This window comes from Citrus clementina, unplaced genomic scaffold (genome assembly GCF_000493195.1).
Source record: "Citrus clementina cultivar Clemenules unplaced genomic scaffold, Citrus_clementina_v1.0 scaffold_3, whole genome shotgun sequence".
In the NCBI taxonomy this organism is placed as follows: Eukaryota; Viridiplantae; Streptophyta; class Magnoliopsida; order Sapindales; family Rutaceae; genus Citrus; species Citrus x clementina.
In genome coordinates this window covers 39,814,050-39,841,716 of record NW_006262339.1, presented here as the reverse complement: position 1 = coordinate 39,841,716, position 27,667 = coordinate 39,814,050, and the positions used below count along the sequence as shown (strand labels likewise).

The 27,667-nt window shown below is 33.1% G+C and overlaps 3 protein-coding genes across 3 annotated transcripts; 1 reads left to right on the top strand and 2 right to left on the bottom strand.

Moving 5' to 3' along the window:
* Positions 1-6,287: 6,287 nt before the first annotated feature.
* Positions 6,288-9,552, bottom strand: LOC18049749 (probable NADH dehydrogenase [ubiquinone] 1 alpha subcomplex subunit 12). Its single transcript, XM_006443126.2, has 5 exons — positions 9,419-9,552; positions 9,208-9,234; positions 8,499-8,587; positions 6,748-6,857; positions 6,288-6,672 (listed from the first exon to the last, which is right to left on the bottom strand). The coding sequence occupies exons 1-5, from the start codon at positions 9,499-9,501 to the stop codon at positions 6,514-6,516; spliced, it is 468 nt and encodes a 155-aa protein (XP_006443189.1). The 5' UTR covers positions 9,502-9,552; the 3' UTR covers positions 6,288-6,513.
* A 5,318-nt stretch (positions 9,553-14,870) lies between these two features.
* Positions 14,871-20,907, top strand: LOC18049748 (ERAD-associated E3 ubiquitin-protein ligase HRD1B). Its single transcript, XM_006443123.2, has 8 exons — positions 14,871-14,955; positions 15,217-15,753; positions 16,375-16,551; positions 17,416-17,565; positions 17,650-17,858; positions 18,167-18,320; positions 18,829-19,108; positions 20,438-20,907. Exons 2-8 carry the CDS (start codon positions 15,221-15,223, stop codon positions 20,600-20,602), a joined length of 1,668 nt encoding a protein of 555 aa, XP_006443186.1. The 5' UTR covers positions 14,871-14,955; positions 15,217-15,220; the 3' UTR covers positions 20,603-20,907.
* A 306-nt stretch (positions 20,908-21,213) lies between these two features.
* LOC18049747 (ER lumen protein-retaining receptor) lies at positions 21,214-25,007 on the bottom strand. The gene is made up of 6 exons (XM_006443121.2): positions 24,787-25,007; positions 23,793-24,058; positions 22,974-23,089; positions 21,830-21,903; positions 21,681-21,744; positions 21,214-21,455 (listed from the first exon to the last, which is right to left on the bottom strand). The coding sequence occupies exons 1-6, from the start codon at positions 24,875-24,877 to the stop codon at positions 21,419-21,421; spliced, it is 648 nt and encodes a 215-aa protein (XP_006443184.1). The 5' UTR covers positions 24,878-25,007; the 3' UTR covers positions 21,214-21,418.
* Between the last annotated feature and the right edge of the window lie 2,660 nt (positions 25,008-27,667).

Genomic DNA, 27,667 nt, shown 5'->3' with positions numbered 1-27,667 from the left:
AAAAGATATAAAAAAGTGAAATGTCAGCCAAAATATTGCAAGTGTGGCGTGCAAGCAGTGGCCATGGTGTCAACTACATTGCAAAATCCTAATGCAGTGTTTTGGTCATGCAGGTGGAAGCATTGTGGAGTGAAGCACTGTGATTTTTGGGAATGGTTCACTACAGAATCTCTTATATATCCTACTACTAATGATGAGATGGCATACGAGCAAAACCTGAAGCTAAATGATGATGTGGTGAAAATAAAAAAGAGGCTGAAACTCATTGAAGGAAGGCTTAAATATATCTTAATTCTGCTGGTGTGTGTATTTGTAACTGTTTTTATGAGAAAGTAATATGGCTTGTAATAAAGTTTCAACAGTAATGGTTTAGCTCATGTAATGTTCCTAACAAAATATATCCTTAACAATACTGTTGTCAATAATCAATAGAAACAGTGATAGTGTAATTAATTAACATCCAAACCGTGCAAATAACATATCTTCTTCAGTTCAATAAAAATCCAAAACATGGTTTAGCTCATGCAAGAGCACAGTGAAATAACATAACCAACATAAGAGTTTAGAAATCTGAAATTGACAAAATTAAATAACATAACCAACATAAGTGTTTAAGAAATTGAAATTGATGACATGTTTCCCAACAAATTGAGTATCAAACTCATTTTAAAGCACCTGTTACAGTTGACGACTGTGATGGATTCTGGAATTGGTTAGCTTGGGATGTGTTGACATCTGTTTTCCTTTTCCTTCCTAAATTACAAAAGAAAAAATTAATCAAACTCTTATGTATGCATTATGAACTGTGAATTATATATTAAAACAAATTAATGAAACTCAACCTCTTTTGCTGGTTGTTCCAGCAACTGCAGTAGTACTTTTATTTTTTCTTTTCTTTGATCCAATATTGGAACCCTCGCCTGGCTCACTTGCTTGTACTGTCTGCTGAGATGGCTGGCCTGAAAGACTTGCTGGCTGGCCTGAAAGACTGGCTGGCTGGCTTGAAAAACTTGCAGGCTCGGCTGAAGGAGTTGGTAGTTGGCTTGAAAAACTTGTTGGCTGGGCTGAAGGAGTTGCTGGTTGGCTTGAAAAACTTGCTGGCTCAGCTGAAGCATTTCCATCTGAGAACTGTAAACAATATAAATAGTCAAGTTAAGCATTTGCATACTGCTGATCAGCATGCTTAGTTAGCGTGACATTTAGAAAAATGCAATGACTATTATGTTAAATAACAATGAAAACAATATAAACAACATACTTGAGAATTAGTACTCCTTGCTCGTGCTGCCCGTGCAACAGAAGGCCTCAATGGACAAGATCTTACATTGTGGTTAGAGCCACCACAAACTGAACAATTGACAAAGAATCTCCTGCTGCGTTTCTGAGGTTCAGTTGCTGCTCTCTTCCTACATTTCTTTGGCCTCCCAATCTTTTTTTGCACAATTGGGGGATCAATTAGTGGCCTTTCACCACGGTCCCATGTACGCTCATCCGGAATTGGACTAAACATAACCGAGTACGTATTAATGTAAGCTTGCTTGGTGAAGCAAAATGGTATGTACTCCTCAATTTCGTGTCTCGCATAACCTATGCAAGCCATGGCGTGAGAGCAAGGTAAACCAGCAATTTCCCAATACCCACAGTCACACGTTCTGTCCTCTAATTTCACAACAAACTTCCTAGCTGGATAATAAGATTTATCCATGACTTGAAAATTCAAGTCTCCCGAAGGGTGCACGGTCATTTTCTCTCCTTTCTTGTAAGATGTATCCAGCTCTTTATAAATCCTCGGAGCAACAGATTTTGCCCAAGCTTTTGCTTCATTTTTTCTCTTTGTGAATCTTTTCATAAGTCTACACCTAATCTCCTCAAGCATCGATAGCACAAGCCTATCTCTGTAAGGCAAAATCCAGCTGTTGAAACACTCAGATGCATTATTGTTAGTTCTCTCAACTTTACAATTTCTGTCATATGCATGCATCGACCAAGTGTACCCTTGCAGTTCTCTTTCCAGCCAATTATAAGCCGCTATCTTTTCTTCCTTAATCAATGCCATTGCCTCATTAAAGTCGTGCCTGTTACTGCTCTTGGCTGCCCTCCAAAAAAGATTCCGCAACTTGGCACCAGCATGGTCTTTAGCAAAGTTAGCATACACATGCCTACAACATGCCCTATGATAGGCAGAAGGCCATGTGTTTGGAATCGCATTCAACAGTCCCTTTTGCCTGTCACTAATGAATGTGACCTGCCTTCCATCATCTAAATAGTTGTGCAAATGTTCAAGAAACCAGGTCCATGTTTCAGTATTTTCAATTTCACACACACATACAGCCAATGGGACAATCCCTTTGTTAGCATCTGTAGCAATAGCAGCCAATAACACTCCTCCATATTTCCCCTTCAGGTGGCAGCCATCAATTCCAATGAAGGGTCGGCAACCATTAAGGAAAGCATTTTTTTGTGCAGGAAATGCGACAAAGAATCTTTGAAATAAACATTTCTCGGAATAACTCGCTGCATCGCATAATACCTTGCAAATAGCACCTGGATCAGCCTGATGAATGGCTGCAGCATACTGAAATAGCTTCTCATAGCCCTTAGAATGATCACCGTACACCAAAACCCTTGCTTTTTCTCTAGCCCTATACATTGTTAGCTTCTCAATCTTCAATCTAAATTTTTCCTGCATATAAGTCCTAAGAAGAGATATCTTGACATTAGCATCAATAGCAACATGCCCTTTTATCATTTCAGCAATCCATGTAGAAGTAACCTTCACAGATTTCTTAGTAAGCCTGCACTCATGCTTTTTGTGGTATCCTCGCAACCAAAATCCATTTCGGTCATTCAATCTCGCACCATTAACAAACCATGGACAACCAGGCTCTTTACAAGTTGCATAATATCTCCTCGGTTCACTGTATTTGATGTTAATATTGAACCCTTTCCTAACCATCACCTCATGCAGCACTTCTCTGAAATGACCTACATCCCTGAACACATCACCCACCCTAAGCCTATGTACTCCATCACCATCTAACTTATACTCATGCTTTTCTAAATAATTTCTAAACTGCACACTGCCTAAATTCATGTCCTCATCTGAAGAATTAACAGCCATTTGGAACTCCCTAGTATCATCATCCAAAAAAATATCTGCATCGTTATCACTGTCATGTTGGTTTCCCCCACTGCCATCACTGTCATCACTGTCCTCTACAGGCGCGGTATCATCAACAGACACAGTAGGTGGTGGTTGCTCACCATCACCCTCTTTGCCATCATCATCATCATTACTGCCAACCCCTTTGTCTGACCATTCTGATAGCAAATCATCTTCAACAGGCACAGTAGGTTCCTCACCATCACCCTCATCATCATCACCACTGTCTAATCTCTTGCCTGACCAATTTGATAACAAGTCATCTTCATCTTTAGTTGGATGTCTAACTTTGGAAGTACTCTGATGCTCTGCTCTATTAATCTGATCATTCAATGTAGTTATAGCTTCTGAAGGCAGATGTATCCCTAAGTTAAACATCAACGATTGCAGTAATGGAGAATCTGGATATTGAGGGTATAACACTGGCACCACTTCAACTTCAAATGTGTTTAAACCCATTGAGTTATGAATCCCGAATAATCTGTTTAACCCAAAATCGGAATCCACCACAACCTTCGCTTTGTTATCTGGATTCATAACAGTTAACAAGATTTGTCCAGCTTCGTTTAACCCATGTACTCCTGTTATCTTTAATGCTTCAACCCTTATTTTATCAACAGAACAACTTTCAGGGTAAATCAAACCTACACAACGTTTTTCTCCTTTGAAATGAATCACTAACTCCATTGGAGACATGTTGTCATATCAAATGCAACAAAGAATAACCTAATTAAATCCAAACTCAAGCTTTTTCAAAAACAAAAATAGGAAATTAATGAGATTCTACAGCAAAAAGGACTTCAATTGACATACAAAATTTTCCTCACCATTTCGTTAGTTTCTACAGTCTAGGGTTTCTAACATTAGTTAAAAAATGACAAATTCAAATAATTTCTTACAAGTTCTTACATATATTGATTAAATAATAGATGCATTGCAAGAAACAAGTATCATATATGAACATACCTAACAACCCGATCCTTGACTTGTTGTCTTCAAGCGTTATCAGCTTACGCTTTGATTCAATCTCCACAGATGTCAGCTACACTTGTTTGATGGTTAAATATTGAACGTATTTGGTGAAAAGAGAAGAGAAATAAGTAGGAATGGCTGGTATGCGTGCAAGCTATCTCTCGATGAAGGAACAAATTTGGTGCGTGGCTGCAGCTGCAATGAAGCTTTTTGATGGTGAGGAACAAACGTCGTCGTTCTTTTTTTCCCCCTAAAATGACATCGTTTTGCATGGATGAAACGACATGTCATCCCATAAAACGACGTGTCGTCTAATAAAACATTCAGTCGTCTGGTAAATGGCTGACATGTCATTTTTTTCCCATAGCTGCTTCTAACTTAAAAGACCATATTACCCTTATGACGTCAGCGCTTGTAAACGGCAGTTGACGGAATGGTGGTTGGGAGATATGTTTTGTCATCTAAGGGTGGACGGCTGATACACTGTCAAAGTTTTGTAGTAATTTTGATAACGATGTAATCTTAGGGTGGACGAATGATAATTTCCCAGAAATAAAAATATCGAACCACTCACACTAACCAACTTTAACTAAATATAAGTTGGTCATAATAAAATATAAGTTGAATTATTTTCAATTAAAAATTTTTTTATTTAAAACTTTTGACATATTATGCAACTAAGGTCTACAGTTCTCTCTCATGCAAAAGGTGAGATTAAAAAATAAAATAAAATTATAATTAGTTGTGGCTTTCACTTATGAAGAATATACAGGAAAATTCATGAAACCTTTTTATCTGTTTGTTTATTGATTCTGCCATTTTTAAGATTCAATAATCAACAAAATTCGATTTTGGACCCTACAAATTTTAGGCAGTGCAGCTTGAAACTTGTCATGCTTTCTCTTCACTAGAGCCATTGGTCCCCCGGGCTCGAGAAGAAAATCGTTTTCAGATTATTAACCATAAGGGCAAAATGATTCTTTTTTTTTTATCCCTGTTTCGTTGATTTTAGAGTCAATTTTCTCTTCTATTTAGCTGTCCATTTCACTTTTTTTGTTTGGTTTTAGAGAAATCATTATCACAAGTTCACAGAAATAAATTCGGAAATTTCGACAGTTCGCTTCATAAAAAGTGTTACCAAGGGTTAGATCCGTAAAATTAAAAAAAAAAAAAATTGTATATGCTCCAAATTTATTAGGAGTCGATGATTTTTACTCTATATTTCAATTCCCAAAAAAAAAAAAAAAATACAGGCCTATTCTAAACTATCATGAATTTGTCAATTCTAATTTTTAACAAATTAATTTTAAATTTTAAATTTTTTATAGATTATAAGAGAATGTTAACAAAGTTTATCTTTACGAAACTCTAAAATCCTTTAAAAAAATTAAAAAGAAAATATTTCAGAAACAAAACGTTTTGCCATCAACTGAAGGACATAATAACATCTCAATTAAAATTACTAATAAAACTTTAAATTTTATATAAAATTAATAAGTATCATTTCTTATAAATCGATCCATTTGGATTTGGACAATCATTGTCACCCCTGACTATTATTGTGCATGCGTGAACTTTTTTTTATTTAAAAAAAAACAAAAGTAAATTTTATTATGGGTAATTGGCACTGCAGTTCTGTTGTTTGCTAAAAAGTGAGGGGGAAAAAAAAAAAGATCAGTAGCTTGCGGTTCGTGCCAACTGAGTAAGTGACTTACTGTAAGTCCTCGTTTCAGTTTTTGTCCATAGACTTTGCTTGTCCTTCAACTTAACAGTGAAAAGGCAAAAAGGTGGTCTCGAAAACAGAAAACACGTCTCTTCACTTCGAAATCACTAAAACTTGTTTTTCTTTCCTATAATTCCTAAACTTAAATTTGACTCTTTGAGTTAAAAAAATATGAACTGCTTTAAAAAATTCGCCGAGCGACCCAAAATCACCAGCTGTGAGAATCAAGATTCGGCATCTATCAAAAACCTTCTGACAGACAATTAGATATCACTAGCTTACTTTAGCTTTGTCGAAAATTAATCTCTACACCTGAACAATATTGCATACTCAAAATTACAGAAGCAAAATTATATCTAAATGCTTGAAGGGGAAATGGGTTCTTAAACTTGTCGAAGATGAGAAAGCACAATGATTATTCACTTGACATAATCCAAAATGGCTTTTGATCAAAACATGAAGTACAAGACATTTCATTAATGTGGTAAGCAAATGCAAAAATTCTATTGCTTCAAACAAGTACAAGACATTTCATTAATGTGGTAAGCAAATGCAAAAATTCTATTGCTTCAAACAAGTACAAGACATTTTATTAATGGAAACGGCAGCCAAAATCCCAGATTTTGCAAGTTAACATGGGAAGTTGATGAAGAAATTACTCTTTCTTGGAGGGTTCCCATGGTTGGTACCTAGACCAGTCTCTCTGCTCTGGATTGAGGAAATGTCCTTTGGAATGATAGATAAACTCCTCACCCTCTCCCGATAAATTTTCCCTGTGCTCAAGTCCGTATCTCTTCGGTTTCAGCATCAGAAGCTGAAAGAAATGCATTATCATCAGTACACAAATTTGTTATTAAGTATCATCTGAATAAGTTAAAACAGAGCTTGCCTCATCTCCTGTGTGATCAGTCATGCAGTGCAGCCAACCGTGCCATTCTGGTGGCACCTGGGAAGCATTGTAGCGACTCTTCTCTGCATATTCAACCCACCTGTGTCTTCCTGTAAAAACAGGCCGTAGGAAGTTAGAAGGTATATATATATAGGATTAAGATCCTCTCCTGATCTGAGCACTCATGCTCTTTTATAGATCTTGTACCACTTGTGTTTTAGTATTAGTGTATGATTAGGATTTAACTACTTTTTCTTTTTAATTTATTAACCACCAATTATGTTAATAGAACTTGTTCAGATAAAGATCATATCAAGAGAGGATCCTGATCCATATATATAAGTTAAAATATATAAGTGCACATCACATCCACATTATTTTTTTTTTTTTATGGGAAACAAAGAAAATAGTATTAATAAGAACAATAATTACAAAATGTGAACAAAGAGTCCAAAAAGAAAGAACCCCCCAAAAGATCACTGAGAGATCTATACAGTTGAGAGCTAATCAAATGACAATATAAGTATAGGGTCTAAAAGACTATGAAAGCTTTCCAACAAAAACACAGAATTAAGCCAACATCTCTTCCCAGTTTTGATGAATGAAGAAGAAAGAAGAATCTTGAAAAGAGCTGCGAAGGCAATTTAGCTAGTGAGTTGTGACTTGTGACCTAATTATTTAATAAATATTTTACATTGACAACCTCCATACAGGCTTCTAAAAGATCTCACAAAACTTAGGGGAGGCTTCTAAATTTCAGAAACTAAAAAGAGATTGCTGGTTGAAACATGAAAGTTTGTATCAGCCATATTTCTACTAAAATCACTAAATCCTGAGATAAGTTAATGACTATTGATATAAATAAAACACAGAACAAGTTAAAGAACATTATCCCAAAGAAAATATGAAAAGAAAGATAAAACAGCTGCTTAGGTTGTCCAGATGTTCATTCAAGGAATCCTAACATTTTATGAAGGAAAACCAAGAAAGTACAGTATAAGTTATGCAAAGGCGATTTCCTTTTATGTGCCTCTCTCATTAATGGTGTGTTATGTGCACAAATACAGGCAAAAGATAGGCAACCTCCTCCTTCATTGTTGCACTGCTTCTAGTTTGTCGAATATATTAATTCAGGCAGCTAATCTTGAGTCGCTAGGCTAGAATTTGTAGCTATATATATTTGTGGAACAAATGCACAATTTTGGTAACAGGGTGGAAGTATGCTGTTTTGCTACATTTTTGGGTGATTTGTCAAGAACGAAACAGAAGAATTTTTAAAGTTTTGAGTCTGGAAGATGTAACTGTTAATGGGATAAACTACATTTGCTAGCTTCTCTTTGGTTGTCAGCAACAAAGGAATTTCAAGACACATCTTTCTTCTTTATAAATTTAAAATTAATAAGTAGTTTTAGACCAAGATAGATTTGTTGTCATTATTTTTGTTAGGTTTTTTCAACTTTGAGTGGGCTAGTTTGATTTTGGTTACTTTTGACGTTCTGTCCAGGATGACTCTAGTTTCTGCAGGCAGTTGATTACTTTTTATAAAATCCATACTATTTTGGTGTAAGTACAAGTTCCATTCTTTTAAATAGAAATAAAAAGAATTTCTATAAATAATCAACAGAAATTCACAAAATAACTAAAAGGAAAATATAGACGATGTAATTATTCAGTAGTAGTCTTTTAGCATCTTCAATTAATAATAATACAAATTTGGCGTATTAAAACAGAGGAAGATTAAAATTACTGACCAAATTGCTCGTCAAGTTTCTGATAATACTTGTTACCAAATTTATCAACTCCAACAAGCGTTGCCCCTCTATTATGTAACTTGGTTTGCCTGTATCGGTCAAACAATTTGTAGCTCAAGATGCTGAAGATAAACAATTTGTAACTCTCACAAGAAAGATAAGAGAAAATATCACATTTTAAGAGCTTCTATTGCTACTCTATGCGACTAACACCCAAATTCAAACCTGCATGTTTCCTAGTTTGCAATATAGTCTATTCCCAGGTTAATATATACCATCTTCAACACAATTCATCATACAACGCCCCCTCAACAACTCTTCCCTTTACTTATATCACCCAGCCTCTGCACCATATGATCTCTTGTTTAATAACATTTTTGAATGTTCAAACTCTAGCAACGAGTGACAGATCTAACAAGCATTTGTTCCAAATTCAGCAAGTGTTGCAGGTATTTTTTGATAGATATCATGGACGGTACAGTAGGTTTTATTAATTCCTATTCCACGCTAAAACAAATGAATCAGAAAACAAAACATAAGAATATAAAGAGTTGGGGAGGAGGTAAAAAAAAAAAGAAGCAAAACACTAACAACCCTCACATAACAAACAAGAAATCAATAAAATTTAAAAAATTTAAGCAAGTTTCTTTCTATAATCTTAATTGTTAAAAAAAAACAACGAAAATATCAGCAAAGATTTCTGACTTACATGAGATTTCCATCAAGAAGTGCCCTCCTGAAACACGAAAACAAACAATTACAATGAGTGAAAATTGTAAAAATTACCAAATTATTTTGTGAATAAATTAAATTAAAACTGCAAAAAGAAAATTTATATACATAAATCTTATATATTGAAATCATTTTGAAAATTTCATGGATTTTGTAAACAAATTAGAGTGAGGGAGAAAGAGACAAACAGGAAGCCTTCTTCCTTGAGCTCGCGAAGGAAGGAACCGAGACCTCTCTCTCTGATCGACTTCAACGCGCTCTTCATAGCCATTTTCTATTTTCCTTCGTTTTAATAGCTTCCTCTCTTCGATTTATTTCTTTCTTTTTCCCTTGAAAGAATATTATTTACTGTACTGCGATTTTTCATCTTTTTCCGTACAAAACATTTTTTTTGGGTAAATTCTATATTGCCCCTAATATTTTGAGAAAATCATCCGAGATCCAATAGTTTTCCAATTCGTCAACGTCACCCTAGCACAGATTTTTATGGCAATTTTGTTATGTTATACGAGTAAAGTAGGTAAGAAAAGGTGAGGCTATTTGAATTTGTAACCCATTAAAAAATGGGAAGGTTATTTGATCTATTAAATCACTTGTTAAACTCACTTCTAAAAAAAAATTATTACACAAATATCCTTAACCAAAAATCACTATTATTAATATTATAACTATTTCTCCCGCTAAAGGATTTTATCTCTACATTTATTTTTCAATACATAAAAAAGAACATTGTTGCTCGGTAACATTGACTAAACTATAGCTAAAAAATTGAAAGCTTAGGGCTCATTCGGTATCATTTTCCAATCATTGTTTCATTTTTGTTTTCAAAAGACATATATAATACATGTTCGGTGGATTGTATTCAAAATATAGACTACAAAATAAAAAATCCGGATTCATTATTATAACTGATAAATTGAAAACTTGTTAAACATGTTCTCCAAATATTACAAAACTAAACCCAAAAATTAATTAAAAAACAAAACCACAATCTCGTGACCCATCTCTTTATCCTTATCTCTTCATCAACGCTCTCTCTTCCCCCTCACCTTTCTCGATCCAGTTACAGCAAACTGCACTCTCTCCCCCTTTATCTTCATCCAACAACATTTTCTCTCCTTATTTCTCTCGATCTATTCTCTCTCGGTGTGCCAGCTGCTGTATTTCGTCTCTGCCCCTGTTGCTACTTCATCTCAGCCACTGCCACTGCTCTGTCTCCACCGTAGCTATTGTTGCTTTGTCTCTGTCTAGCCACTGTTGCTCCGTCTCAACAAACTCAACTGTTGCTGCTCGCTCGACTCTATATCTTGCTGGTATTTGTTTTATTTGAGTAATTACTTGAGTGATTTAATTAATTGTTTTTAATAGCATGTAATTATTTGAATGATATGATATTGTTCACGATTGTCATTGCCATGATAGTGATTTCACTACAAATGCCATTTTGTTTAAGTTTGTTGCCTGTCACTCCAAAAATATTATTTTTTTAGAGAGAAAATGATTTAGGCAAATTAGGATTTTCTTATTAGAGATAAATAGAGATTTTTTGAAGCTTTGCTTTTTACTTAAACAACCTGCAACTTGTGGAAGTGAGAACAAAAAATTGAAACTCATTTTACCAATTTGATTAATTGATTATAATACAATAGCACTGATTATAAATTTTTTGTTGTGCCCTGAACAAAAAAAATAAGTTAAAAAAATTTGGTGAGAGCTCGACCTTAATTTAAATGGGCCATTTTGTAGTATTTGATTTTGATATGTATAATTTTTTATCTATGACATATTGCTGAAGTGAAAATATGTTATGTTGAATTTCATATGTGTAATTTATTATAATCTGTGTATATGCATGTGGTCGATGTTCAACTGTGTATTGGCTTGGGATAACATTGATCACATGTGTATTGACTTGGAATAACATTGATCACATGCACATGTTTGGACTGTCAAGTTTGGAACAACATTCCACATTTGAAAGCTGTCTTTTTTCTACACACACGTGCTGACATGCACATACACACCATGATCTTTCAAGTTTTTGGATTTATGGAGAATTTTGTGCTTTAATTGATATTAGAGATCTTTACACTCTATCTTATGTTTCTATTGTTTAGTGATAGAACTTTGAGAGTTTTCAATCAAGGAAAAAAAAAAAAGAAGAAAGAAAGAAAGAAAAAGAGCCATTGCAATAAGCCAATAGCAATGGAGGATTTGATTATAAAATAAAAATAGAAGACTATGAGAAAGTAGAGAGATAGAAAAAAAATCACTATTCAATATTATAATGTGTTCAAATATCCTCTTCCCACCAAAATACTTAACAAAACAATACACACACACACATATACATATACATGTACATATATGTGTGTGTATATTAAAATTCATAATTTACTATACAAACTAACATCCATACTAGATAAATATATTCTATCATTATTGTATTATTCTAATCTCTGTATTTATACATACACACATTTTATTGATTTCCAAACTAATCTTATACAATGAATTGGCTACCTCATGTAATTTCTCATTCGTAAAGATTGATTAAAAATTTACTTTTGTGAATCTTTATCACCCATAAACATAACTCATTGTACATCAAAATTGTAATTTGTTAGTTTGCTATCCAATTTGTTAGTTTGCTATCCATTCTTTATTTTATACACTGAGGTGAATTGGAAGTTTAAATGATCATTTTGTTTCTCCTTTGTTTAATTATATCTTAGTGAAATACAATTTAGAATTATGAATTCACTACAAATAGATCAATACTTCTTCCGTGATTAAGCTCAAAGACAGCCGTCGTTGCCTTCTTTCTTGTAGACTGGTAAGATGAACGAGAGCTTGTGGCCGCCGCAACTCCACCAGTAAGCGATCACCAAAAACCAGAAAGCCTAAGCCTTGTCTTCCACGGACAACATTCTCTCGCAGGCAGACTCCTAAACGAATTATGGTGCTTAAAAGTTGCTTTTTAAATCTCCAAAAGCACCTAAGCATTTGTTTGATGGTAATCTTTTGTATTGGAATTGAGCCAATATTGGGCTCAAGGGATTTGAGACAACTTCATCTACTTGTCATGGTTCTATACACTTGCAAACATAAGACTTTTATACTTTTATTCAATTATATTCATAGAGAGAGAGGATGATATCTCTAGTTATAATTATGATTAAGATCCTTTTCTAATTTAAGCTCTCTTATCTTTCACAAATTTTGTGCCACATGTATTTTAGTACGAGTATATCATTAGGATTTAGCTACATTTATTTTTTAATTTATTAACTACCGTATATAAAATTTACTTGGAAAAAGATCAAAAGAGGATCTTGATCTTCATACTTTTTCAAATTTTAAGTATTTTCTACATGCTCAAATTGACATTAGGTGTCTTCAAATATATCCCACTTTGAAGTCTTTCCTGTGTTGGAAAACAAGTTCTTAACAAGCATAAATTTGGCAAGTTCAAGGACCTTTTATAATTAGTCTTAGGGCCCATTTGAAATTTCTTTTGAGAGGCTTAAAAATGATTTTAAAAATCTAAAAACTAATTTTAATATTTGGTAAAAAAAATCAAAATCACTTTTGTCAAAATCAACTCTCATACAGCTGATTTTAAAAAACATGGAAGGAGTAGCTTTTAGATTATAATTATTAGCATCAATTTTATCCTTTAATACAATTCCATACATATCATTAAAATTATTACTTAAATGCAAAATTATCTTTATTTAAATTGGAAACAAAATTAATATTTTAATAAATTTTATTATAATTCATCAATATAAATTTATTAATATCAATTTATTGGTCGAATTATTATTAAGTTTCTTTCGCTGTATTATAAATTTAATTATCAATTTTTTAAAGATAAAAAATAACAAATAAAATCAATATATTATAAATTTTATTTTTAGTAAAAATTATTATAATACGCAATTAAAAATATTACATGTATGTGTTTTTATATGTATAAGTAAATTTTTTCTTGCATTATGTATATGTTAGTCATTTGTTGTCTCTCAATAGTTTAACAGTAAAATTTACCAAACGTCCATAACTGCTTTAAAAACTCGTAATACTTATGAAAATAAAATTTAACAAACACTTAATTGATTCTCTTCACATCTGATTATATTTACAACACAGCCAATACCAATTATTTCAAAAGTTATAGCACTCCCAAACTGGCCCATAATATATCTTTTACAAGTGAGAATCAACTTAATATAACCTATTCCACTTAAGACTTGAACTCCTATGATTAAACAAGCAAGTATCAACCTAACCCTTTCACTTCCTTCCACCAGAGAGATGAAAAAGTTATACAATTTAATTTAGGACATAATAATAATATGTCACATATGGGTAATAACTAATAGCTACGAGTTTATCTACTTTTTTTTTTTTTTTTGAGAAGACAAGTTTATCTACTTTATTTAACTAACTAGTCTCATGTGGGCCATAAAAATTATATTAAAAAGTGGATTTAACAGGTGGGTTTAATAAGTTATCCTCCTTAATATTTATTAAAATTATGCATGGAAGATTGTTAAGGGATCTATGCTGCAAAATAGAAATTAAAAAGAACACAATTAATTGTTTACGAAAACCACTAGACTGTTTGAATTTTTTTTAGAACAATAAAGATTTAGTTTTAATTTTCTATATTAATTGAGTGTGATTAATATATGTGATTTTGATACTCCGCAGTTTGAAAATTATAATGCCAAATTTTATTGACTTTTATTAATTTTTAGATTATTTAACGGTGTCCGAAGAATAAGATAAAATATCCTTGGGGTACGTTTGGTAGCGGTATTGAAGCCCAGAATTGGACAATTTTTATCATTTAGAAATCCTACAATCTAACTCAATCATGTACCGTACCAAACACAATAAAATACTAATTATATCATTTTCAACCCACCCAATTGTCATTGGTTGGACTCGTGAAAATACAAGAGTGAAGCTTCTAAATCAGTATAACACTACTTTTAAATTTTGTTTTCTCTAGTACCCCCAATTTAATTTATAAAATACAAACTCATATATTAAAATTGACCATTTTTCCATAAAATTTTACCCTAAAAAGGTATTTCTTTTAAATTTTTATTAATAAAATACATACAAATTTTAAAATCTTAAATTATTTGTTATTGTATAGTTTTTATCTTTATAACTCTAAAATTTTATAATTTTTTAAAATATTTTTCAATTAAAACTTAAGATATAAATATAATTATGAAATGAGTGCGTGCAAATAATTTGTTAAAAGAATAATTTATTTAAGTGTTTAATTTGAATTCTCAATCAAAATAAGAAATCAATTAATTTTTTTAATTATTTAAGTAATTTTAATTGAAAAAGGGAGTTTATGAGAAATTTCGTGGGTGTGATAAGATCTCCTCTTAATAGAAATCTTGGGCTGTAGTGACTTGTTGTCCGAAGTGGGGTCTTGTAAGACATCACATGGGGGCAGATTAGTAGGACATTGAGTGATCAAAAAGTAATTGACAGTTGGGCCTTGAAACTCACTTGCAGACCGCCAACATACTATCGCTTGCGTGGCAAACTCCCATTGGGATTGATGACGCCGAACAAATAGATCCATTTATGGTATATGTATAGACAAATTTTCTTAAAGTTAAAAAAAAAAAAAAGGAATTTGAAGTTTCTGTTAATCGTGCAAGGAGTGGAGAGATTCTTAAAAGGCCAGGTAACTAATTTTTTTTAATTAATTTTTAATAGGGTTTCTCTTATGATGAATTTGGATTCAATAATCGGACTTGTTAATGGTCGCTCAGAAATTACGAGATAAGAATGTACATACACAATTTTCAGTCACTTTCTCGGCAACCAAATAGGGCATTAGCTTGTTTTTAGATATCTGATTTGATAGAAAATTTCAGAATTTTTCAAAATCTCTTCGAGTTAAAGCATAGCATTGAGTTTTGATTGAATGATTTTGTTGTAACAGTGAAATGATGAGGCTGCAAACGTACGCGGGGTTCAGTTTCATGGCTACTTTAGCTGTTGTGTACCATGCATTTAACAGCAGAAGACAATTTTACCCTTCCATGGTGTATTTATCAACTTCTAAGATCAGTTTGGTGCTGCTTATGAACATGGGTTTGGTCATTATGTGCATTTTGTGGCAATTGATCAAGAAGGTGTTTCTTGGTTCTCTCCGTGAAGCCGAGGTTGAGAGGTTGAATGAGCAGTCAAGGAGAGAGATCATGGAAATACTCTTTGCTATCACGATTTTCCGGCAGGACTTCTCTGTTTCGTTTCTTGCTATGGTCACTACGCTTTTGCTGATTAAGGCTTTGCACTGGTTGGCTCAGAAGAGGGTGGAGTACATTGAGACTACCCCAACTGTTCCCTTGTTGTCTCACATCCGGATTGTTTCTTTTATGAGCTTTCTTCTTCTTGTGGATTCTTTATTTTTGTACAGTTCTGTCAAGTTTCTGCTACAGACACGGCAAGCTTCAGTTTCTCTTTTCTTTTCGTTTGAGTAAGTTATTCATACTAATGCATTCTTTTATTGATCTCTTCATTGGCAGTGAATTATCTCTCTGTGTCCTTTTTGTCTTAGACGAGTAGCTCTATGTGTAAGTTTGGTATTAGTGGATGTGGATCGCTTGGTCTGGCTTACATATTTGTGATACGTGGTGGTTATGTGTAGTAAATTTGATTAATATGATACATATTAGCTGATACCCGGCCACTTCACTGCTCAGTCATGGTTAATGTTTCACGTTACTGTTACTTAACAGAATAGAGGTTGGGAAATGCCTACTTGTGTTTTTATCATTATCCAGATTCATGAAAGTGAAGTCATTCATCTGATTTTCTTGAAACAGATTCCAGTTTTGTGGTTTTGTAGTCCTAAATAATTTGAGTGTACTGGATATTGGGACTTATCCTAAATAAGCCTGGTTTTGATCCTTTATTGGAACCCCTTTGATGATTCAACTTGTCAATGGAATTATTACTTCGTAAAAGCTTCTTTTATTTTTGTGATACTGTTGTTCTGATCTTCAAATTCTTTCTTCTGGACTTAACTTAATGGATTAGAAGGCATACATTTGGGATTTTTTTTGATAGTGCTAATGGCATGAACTTTGTTTCTCAGGTACATGATACTGGCGACAACAACAGTATCAATATTTGTAAAATATGTTTTCTACGTGAGTGATATGCTTATGGAAGGACAATGGGAAAGAAAGGCTGTTTACACCTTCTACTTGGAACTCATCCGAGACTTGCTTCATTTGTCTATGTACCTGTGCTTCTTTCTTGTGATTTTCATGTAAGTAAAACTTGCCACTTCTGTTTGCTTAAACTGTTGTGTTGCATTTGATATTCACGGGTTGCTCATAGGCACAGTCACACACTACTCCAATTGAGGTATATACACTTTTTGTTTGATGAAGCTCTATATCAGGTTTCAGGTCACTCACCCGATGCTACAATTGGACTCCACATACATAAACATAATTATATAATTTTAAGCAAATAATATTATGTTGCTTGCTAATTTTTTGTTTACATTACTCTTTTACTAATTCTTCCATGCTTCATTTTTTTTTTAAAAAAAAGAAGAAAATGTTTTCGAGGCTTTTATTTAACATGCATTTAGTGAAGTCTAATTATGTGCTGATACAAGTTTTTATGATGAAAAGCAAATGGCTCTGTTGATTGTTAACTGGATTGGATTCTGCATCCTCCATTTCTTCAAAAGTGTATTTTGTTTAGGATTAAGAATTATTGTTTGTTCAGTATCTTTCAATTAGGGATGGAGGATGGTATTAGGCATAATGCTCAGGAGAGTTGTATGTCGGACTGAGTATTCCCCAGTTGAGATGCTGAACAGAACTTGAACTCACTTTTTGAGCTTGTGTTAGGTGGGTATGTTACTTGAATGGTTTAGGTGGAGGAACGGTGCATCGCGAGCGTGTTGGTTTATATTTAATTGGTTATTTTAATCTTTTGAGTTATGGGGAGCTATGATTCAATGTTTCCATTACAGTATTCGTTTTGATGTTTGCTTTGCATTGATACTTGATGACTTTGTTCGTATGTTCACTGTTGCCGCTTCTTACCATAGCACCTATCTTTAATGGTTATGTTTGCATTCCTCTGTTTTTGATTGAAACTAAATTAATGTCTGCAGGAACTATGGTGTTCCTTTGCACTTAATACGTGAGCTATATGAGACATTTAGGAATTTCAGGATCCGTGTTGCTGATTATGTTCGTTATCGAAAGATCACTTCAAATATGAATGATCGATTTCCAGATGCATCACCTGAAGAGCTTGATGCGTAAGTCTTGAATCTCTTATGAGCATATGCTTATATTGTTATCCATTAAGACATCTTTCCTTACTGTTTTGCATGGACTTGCAGAAGTGATTCAACCTGTATTATATGTCGTGAGGAGATGACAACAGCCAAGAAATTAATTTGTGGACATCTTTTCCATGTCCACTGCCTTCGCTCATGGTTGGAGCGACAGCATACCTGTCCTACCTGCAGAGCTTTAGTTGTACCACCTGAAAATGGGGCAAGCACTGCTGGAGTACAACACGGCCAAAGGCCGGATACTCACCAATCGGGTAATCTCCTTATTACAACCTTTATTATTGTAGTTAACTGTTTGTGATGAGTCTATAGCTTTGTTCCTTCTATTTATGTGATTTTTGATATTTGGTCATGACTAAAGATGAAATCATTGTCTCTCTCTTTTTTTTATTCCCTTTCTACATCTATATTCTATAAGCTTCATATGGTTGTAGTCGGGGGGATTTTTCTTTATAACTTCATTGTTCTCAGCAGAATATTTTACGTTTAGATATCTATTGAACTAAGCCCACCTATTTAAATGATTTGGAAAAAATTTGCTAACTGTTTAGATTGCAAACAGGTACTGCTACTGCAAACACAGCTTCCCAAGGTTCAGCTAATGATGCGGCTAACAATAACTTGACTCTCCACCAGGCTAGGCTCCAGGCTGCCGCTGTCGCTGCCTCGGTATATGGGAAATCCTATGTTTATCCTTCTCCCAACACACTAGTTTGGTAGGTGCTATCGTGTAGCAAATTTCAGATTTTTTGTTTGCAACCTGAATATGTTGTCTCACAATATAATCTTATGTCACATTTTCCATGAGTGTTCACAATTGTTTACAGATTGTGTTTTCCAAATTTTCCTGTATTTCTGATCCAAAATGTCTTCTTCTTCCTCTCTCTCCCCCCCACCAAAAACCAAAACCTTCTGTTTTTGTTTGGAGTTGCAGAATTTTGTGGTGTATGATGAGAGGATTTTTGTAATGGGTCACGAGTTTTTGAATTCTGATTCTAAAGCAGATATATTAGTAGTTATACATTTGGATAGTTTTAGAGCTTATCCTATTTGCTTATAGATTTTCTCTAGATCTTTAAAGATTCTGGGCTCAGTCCCATTACGGCCAACTTAATTTTATTTTATATTATTTATTTTTTCTAATTGCATTCTCAGCACATCTTTTTGCTGTGGTCATCTGGCTAAAGCTAACACATAAAAGTAAAACTTCTATTATGCATGCAGGTCTCCTGGATATGTTGTACTTCCTCATGCTAACAGGCCTTTGGGTGATTACACCAGTGTAGAATTGGGTCAAGAACAGGCTTCTGCTGGTCAACCACAGCAGTTTGTGAACCCTGGTGGATCTGCTACCTTCTCGTTTCCTCAATTTCCTCAATCAGTTTTTGTCCCTTTTCAGACACCTGACGCCAATTTGATTGGTGGAGAAAGACTGCCAAGCACTCAAAATACACCAGTCTCTCAGCTGGAAGCTCAGAGAAAATTTATTGAGAACCAGATTGAGGTATCAATGCAGCTCATTTTCTGTATTCATGCTTTCTCTCTGCACATGTCAATGAATAGTGGTTCTGATATTTCTACTTTTATAATTAAGATTATGTTTATATGTGCTATGCTTTATATCTGACCGGTATATAGTTGCCTTAGATAATTTATATTAGATAAGCAAAATTTATAACCAATAGAAGATGCAAGTTCTTGCTTTTGATAAAGGAATTTGCTGAACACACACACATACACACACCCTGGGTTTAAAATCCACTCAAATCTCAAGTTAGTCAGAGATTTCAAGAAGTTTTATTGCTTTTTACTTTGCTTGTTTTGGAATCAATGAAAGTTTTATTCCTATGTCTTGGGTTTCAAGGGTTTCTTTTCTCAAAGTTTTGAATAGATTTTGGTGTTCTACACTGTAGGGAAGGTTTTAGTCTGTGGACATCTGGTTCACTTTTGTAATTTTCTATAATCCCTTTTTTTTTAAAAAAAAAAGGGGAACGAACGACCTTGTTTTCTTACATGGATTTGTGAGCTCATTTGGCTTGTGGAGCTAGCTTGATTTAATATATCCTTTTTAATTTTAGTAGTTTACAGGTGATGCTATATGGTTGTTTTCCTACATTTAGTATCACTGTATCAGAGGCAGTCTCCGTTCTTTAATTTCGGAATAGGGATATTGCTTGTGAGATAACATATTTTTATTTATACCTACACAATTTCTGAGTACATGCACAAATTGATGCACACATGAGTTTATGGCCACTATTTCTGACTTGTATATATGTAATAAGCATGGAGTAGAAACTCCTGTCTGTTCCTTCAGTGCTAGCCTTTTTTTTAACTTTTGTGCTAAATATGTATAATTTTCTGTCTAGTACTAACTTACAATACCCACACACACACACACACATCAGCACCATAGTAGTTCTCCTGCTTTTGAACTATGTTCATATCAGATATCATAGTGTAATTAGATGCAAATTTACCTTGATCATTTGCTTTGTTCAAAAAATGCTGGATATTGATTTGTTTTATGGTGGTATCTTCAATTCATTGGCATGCTTGAAGCAAGAGGGGCAACTGCAGTCAATGGCTTCTACATGATTACAGTGAGATAAGGAGTGCCTAAAACACATTAGAGGAGCACTAAATTGCATTCTGTTATGGTCCCTAGATAGATTTTTTTTTTCAGCTGCACTAGAAAGATGGCCTCTTAGCTGGTCTCTTTTCAATTTGTTTATACTTGGAAGATTGGTGTCAGAACATAATTACTTAGCTCCTGCTGTTCAATAGATTGTTCCTCTGCATTTTTCTTATTTAACCCTAATTTTCTTAATAGGTCCTGCAAAACCAGCTCCAACTTCTGCAGAAGTCAAAGCCCGAGGGAAATGTGGAAATTAATTCTACAGCGTCATCAGGTGGCAAAGGAAAGGCAGTTGCATCTTCATCTGTTTCTGCATCAGACTCTGGTTGCCATGGGGAAAACCAAGAAATTAGTTCATAGTTTTGTCACAATGGTGGTGTCAGTGGGAGACTCAAAAAAGTTTAGATATAGGTAACGGAGAAAACAGACATTGCTTTCTTTTCTTCGAAGTTAAATTATCCATGCCCTTGCTCCTCCCCTTTTTGTCTTATTTCCATTGAACAATGCCTGTGCAAGTTACTAACAAAGATTCTGTATCGTCGCTCGTGTATAGCGTTGTGAAGGTGATAGATCAGTTTCTTTTAATGTAGAGGGGCACTGCAATTAATCATCTGAAAAACATTTCAGTTATTGGGGGAAAAGCTACAGACTCTATTGATGTTTGATGTTGTGTTGAGTTGACTTGGGCAAATGCTACAATATACAGATAGGTCTTCATGCAGAATTTTCAATAATAATAACAATGACAAACGTTTTGGTGAGTGATATTACATGTGAGGTGTTTTAAATGATGATTTATCTTAACAAATGAAGAAAAATGCTTAATTTTATAATATTCAAAGTGAAATTAGTTAAATAAAATTCTAATTTTGCTGGCTTGCAGCCTGCATTTTCTTTTCTTCTTTCACTTTTAACAGCTCAAGTTTTTTTTTCCTCAAAAATAAAAATAAAATAATTTTAATTGTCCTCACCCAAGAATATAAGCTTTTTGCTTGCTTAATTAAAAATGTAAAGATTTTGTTAATCATAAACAAATTAGGAACAAGGACCCCTATCAAAGAGTATAGAGGCATTCACTGCAGACAAACTTACGTGTATTAAAAGCCAAACTAGAAAATTATAATTTCTCTGTTATCTTAGAATGCCGTAAAACATTTGAACAATGAAAGCTCCAATTCAGGCAGGCAGCTTGAGAAGTTCACGGTTCTTCCAGCTGATACAAAAATGGGAAAATGTTGTTAGCAGGGACTCAAAATTTTAGATGTATGTTAAAGTATGAATAATTATTTTCATTTCCCTTTTTTTATAAAAAAAATTCAGTTGCTGTTTGATCGAACAATTATTTTTCCCAGGAAATGAATAGATTCCCTTGTATATGAAAGTTAAGGCTTGAAATAAAATGAAATAAAATGAAATACAATGAAACATGAAAATATACCTCTTAATGTAGTAATAGAAAAAGTCAGCATAAAGAGCAGTCTGAGCCAGCCCCGAAAGCCAGGCTGTTTTTTGCACATTGACAAAAAGATTCTGTTAGGAAGGAGACCATGAATGCAACAATACCAGCAAAACGGCAGGAAAACTTACGTATCCAGCGGACTTTGTGATCCTCCACATAGAAACGGTAAGCCCAGTTGAGGATATATAAAGCTCGGTAAGCACTAAACAAGAAATAAAACAAAATAAAGAAATAGATCAAGCAAAATAATAACAGTGATGCCTACCTAGACAGAGAGAGGAAACCGCACAAGCGAACATGAAATGCAACTAAACAAGAAATAAAACAAAATAAAGAAATAGATCAAGCAAAATAATAACAGTGATGCCTACCTAGACAGAGAGAGGAAACCGCACAAGCGAACATGAAATGCAAAATTTTAACCGCAGTTGTAGATCACAGTTTTGAAATAAACAAATAAATATCTGGCAAAGGCAAACAATAACCTCCCAATTTAAACTTAAAACACAGTATAATGTGCTAAGGACACCTGGATGTATCATTGAAAGATGAAAAGTCCATCTGAGATTCATTATTCCACGACACGATGAATTAACTTGTTTGGTGTCGAATCAAGTTATTTAAATCATGGTTTACCATGTCAATACATCCAAATCATACAAAGGAATTGTGTTCATATACAGTGTAAAACGCAAGGGTAATACACAAATTCTGCAAACTGGCCAAAGAATACCTCACAATTGAGGCCATGACAAATGGCTACTTGTATCGTTTACCATATGGATTGGGAATCATGTAAAAGAATTCTGCAGGGCTACCATTATTTTTATTTTTATTTTATTAACTTTTACCAACAAACGTCTAAACAAATTCTAACATCCGAGACACATTTATACAATGCCAGACTTCTGAAGACAGTTTTAATAACACTACATATTCTCTAGAAACTTCAGAATAAGTGCACTGAAGAAGAACCATCAGCACATCAGCCCTGATTTTCAATCACTCGACTCTCCGGTAGAAACAATTAACACTATTTTATTAACAATCACTTAATCTCTATGACCAGCCTGCCAACACACTAACAACTCGAACGTCAAAATGAAGACGAAGAACATGGTTCATACTCTTACAACTTTCGCTACCCAAAATGTCATACCAACAAACATTATACAGTGTTAAGAAAGATATAGTTTGCACACGCAATACAAATATATGAAAATGGAGCAACATGAGAGAAGAAAGTAAGCATCTCAATATAAAACAGCATACCCGAGAAGAAAGACATAATTTCCAGTTAAGTTGTCAATGTTCCTTGACCGTTGCAGCAATACCAGCTGTGGTAAGATTGCCACTGCTTCAAGATAAATTGAAAATGTCCACAGAATCTTTCACAAAGAAATAGTTATCATCAGAGATCATTCAACCTAGTAAGTAAAAGCCAATTATACAATCAGACAGTAATCGGTTGCCGCTGTAGAGCAATGGAATCATTCAAACAAAATGAAAATGTAAGCAATTACAGAAGACATCAAAGACAAGTATCGACCAAATTATTGTTTCTGGGGGATGTTAACCAAAAAAAAAAAAAAAGGAATATTGAGGGAACCAACCATATGAGATATGACCATTAACCATAAACTACAAAGAAATTGCCCGTGGCTGCTGCCAATGGAACTGACTAGTCCAGCTCTAACAAGTAAGTTAAAAGAAGGCACTTAACTATTCATTGCGATTTTAAGCAAAAGTATTCACATATATTGTGATACTGCCCAAGGATGTATATTCCCATTAAAGGGAAAAGATCATGACTCATTCTTGATGTAATATAAATGCAAACAATTAAACATGTCAACTTATGGCCAATCAAAACTGAAATATTTCTCTTGCATCATGAAATCCAAAAGCGTCAGCCACGAATGAATAGCAGTTTAAGATAGTATTAACTGTAGTAAACAAAGGGTGTCAAATTCTAGATTGATGTTCAACAATGAAATGTATCATTTGTCAATAAAATTTGGTTAATACTTTATTGTCTTTAACAAACAATTTGTTAAATGGAACCAAGGATGAAGACAAAAACATTCATACCTCAACCGAATTAAAGGCATGGGGAATCAGAAGGGCCAAGACAAAACTCGGGAGAATCAGAAAATAGTGTTTGAATGTGTCTTCGTCCTTGTTATAGGTCTGCTTCACAACTTTGTGGTATCGCATGTACCAAACAATAGCTATTGAAGTTCCAATAAAGACTAGCTTCATTATGGAGTTGTAGAGAGAGATGTATCTCGTGAAGAAGAAGAGATACCGAGAAAGAAACACTAAGACATACAGTTCTTGAGTCTTGAGTGAAATTCCTGGGGCAATGAAAGATTATGATAACCTTACCAACGGAAAAATACTCAAAGAAAAACAGTGCAGCACAGAAATTATCCAAATTCAAAAAACAAAAGATGCCTCTTATTCTTAAGATCACTGAGAAACCTAATTCTGGAAAGCCCTTTTGAACCTATTTACCTGGAAAAGATATTAAAGAATATAAAATTATGGATACAAAATTTCAGTTAGCAACTTTCAAGGAAAATTCTCAAAGAATCAGATTTCAAGCAGAATCCCGTTAACTTTCTTCTACAAGATTGGAATTCCCTAAAAATTTAAAGGACAGTAACATCAAATAACACTTTTAGATTTCAACACAAAACAAAAGAAGATTGGGAGCTCAATAAATCAGTCAGAATCCTGTAAGTCAATGTATTTCCCTCCCATTTTTTTCCAAGAAAATAAAACAATAAAAATAAAGAAGTAAATAAATAAAAGGTGGGAAGGTGGATAATTGGGGTACCTGAGATTTTAGTTGCAGTTTCAAATTTAATTTTTTTTTTAAAAGAGAAAAATAAAAGTAAGCCTTTGCACATTCCAATTGAGTATCAATTGTATAACATACAAGAAAGCTCAAAAGCATTAAAAACACAAATGGGCAGTCAAAAATGCTGCAAAAGACCAACCAAAAGAAAGCAGGAATACACAAAATGGAATCAAAGGCAATAAAAAATTTAAAAAAATAATATCAACAAAAAAAAAGTACCTGCACATGATTTCGTAGTACGAATTTTGAGTAGAAGGACCACTATACTAAGGAGGTGGGTCATGTCCCCGACCAATCTAAACAAGTTCATGATTCTTTGTTGTAATTTTTCTTTCACTTCCCTCTTTTCTTTTAAGCTCTTCTTTTTTTCAGTTCTGTTTCAATTTCCAGACCAAACCTAACGGCTCCCCTTTCAATTGTTTCACTTTAAGGTTGACTGAAACGGTTGCTAAGTGCCTTCGCAGCGCGTGGTCGTTGACTACTTGGCTTCCCATATGATTTTTTGAAAAAAAAAAAACAAATCTAAAATTTTTCTACATGACTACATAACAACTAACTAGTGATGGCAAAATTCGGATCCGGATCCGAATTAAACTTTTGATATCTGGATCCATAAAAAAGTATGTAGATTCAGATACGGATGATATCTACATGGATTGCAGGTAGATATTTCAGATATCTAAATCCACGTACCTAATAATATTAAATAAAATTTAATTATAATTTAACAATCAACAATCTTAACATCAATTTAACATAAATAACATACAACAACACTACATATTCACAAACAATAATTTTACAATATAAATCAAACATTAAAAAAAAATCTAAGGTAAACCGATTTATTACAATATTCTCTAATTATTATTATTATTGTTGTTGTTCTTGTTGTTAGTCTTTTAACATATTTTTCATAGTTAATGAAGATTATAGAGTTAATTATGCTTGTACATTTAAATAAATAATTTAATTTATATATTTTTCAATTGAAACTTAATTAAATAAATAATTTAATTATAAAATAATGCAAATCCGCATATCCGATTTTTCGGATGCAAGTGCATCGGGATCCGGATCCGCACGGATCTTGATTTTTAAGATTTAAATCTTCAGGATCTTTGCGGATTCGGGCCGGATCCAGAGTTTATTATCAATCCTAAACAACATTTCGTTTCATTAGCTTTAAAATATTGTTGGAATCTGTGCATGGGTTCATGTTGATCAATTTTAATCCATTATTAAATTAGTGATCATAGATATTCTAAATTTTTTATCTTAAATTTCATCCTAAATGAAATGTGATTAATTGATAATTCTTTACAAACTAATTGATGAATGCTACATCATTTAAGATAGTTTTTTGAGATAAATAATTTAGTATTGTTGCACTACTCTTATTAAATATATGGTATTTGCATCACTTGTTCAACAATTAGTACAACTTTAGTTATAGGCCAACAAAGCAATTGTTAAGGACTAATATGTAAGAAGATTCTATTTTTAAATTTTTTAATAATATTAAATTATCTATTATAAGAAAACTTATTTTTTAAACTTTTTCTTTAGTTAATAATTATTTTATAATTAAGATTTATTTTGTATTTGATATACTTAATGTTAAATAGCTTTAATTGATAATATTATCAAATCATTGATTCATTTGTTATTAGTCTTTTCAAGAAAAATATAATTATTTAACGTTAAAATCATTGGCTTTTGGGTTTTTTTCAATTCCTATGAAAAAACTTTTTAATCTAAAAAAATAGTAGACAAAGAATCAACAATAACCAAAAAATTTCTTGCTTTCTTCTCTAGAAAGAAGATCATTACATGCATTAGCTCATTAAAAAAAATAAGTTTCTTAAAATATAAAGTCTATAGCCATCATCTAATTATCAATTATCATCTCAACTTTTTAGGTACTACTATTCTATATGTTTTATCTGAAATTAATATTGTTCTTATTTATTTATTTTTATAATAATTTTGATATGGAAGCAAAAAAAATATCTTGTTGACTGTTTTTAAGGTTTATTTTTTTAAATTTGTTAGGATCTACTTGATTATTATTAAAATCCAAGTATAATGAAAGTTGAATAAATTTTAAACTCTTTTATGTTGGTTTGACCGTGGAAGTTATTAAACATAAGAATTTTATAAAAAAAAATTCGCCTGAGACCCCAAATATTCTAAAGCCAACCTTGTCAACAACAATAGTGAATATTCAAATTTAGAGTTTTCTACACAATAACTTATTTATGACACAAATAATTATTCAATTAATAATATCATATTAATTTAATATTTATTTATTTATTATCTGCCGAAAGTTATTAGAATTTGAGTAGGTAATGCTAAGAATATTTCAAAAAATTATATTTAAAATTGTTGAAATATGTATCTAATTGGCAATTCCGTTTTAGGAATTGACTCACAGGAGAAGACTATGTTGCCACAATTGCAAGGTAGTTAGACTCGTCATTACATATAAGGAGAATGACTTTTGTTTACTTGTCACATCAAAGATTTCCCACAAAAAGTGCTATTGAGACTTTGGTACCCTAAAAAAGATATTATAATAATACTATTTATTGGCTCTGTCTACGATGCCCCTGGGGCACGGAACCCCCTTACTTTGTCAGGTAGTGACGTAGTCGTTGGATGAAAAAGAGTAAAATCGGACTTGTAAGGAGTGGGCACGCAGCAGTTTAAGGAAACTGGGAGAAGCGGTCATTAGAAAGGAACTATTCAAGTTGCAATTACTATGTGAAACGAAACAAGAAAAAGTTGGCGTGTATAACCAAAAATAATTTGAGGGAACAAGTATTTGTAGTACCAGGCAAATACAAAAGGGTGATTAAAAATTACGTTGTGAACAAGTGAATTGTGGCCGGAGGCATGTGAAAGAAATACTACAGCAAAGAAGAAGATAATGAGATAAACTGCTGTTAATTATAGTAGTAATGAGTTAATGAAAAACATTGTTAACTATCAGCGAAATGGAGTAGACGGTTAAGACGCGGAGGAGGAAACGACCAACATCAGTAAAATAGATTCTTTTATTAAGGAATAACCTATGTTAGAACGGAAGCAATAT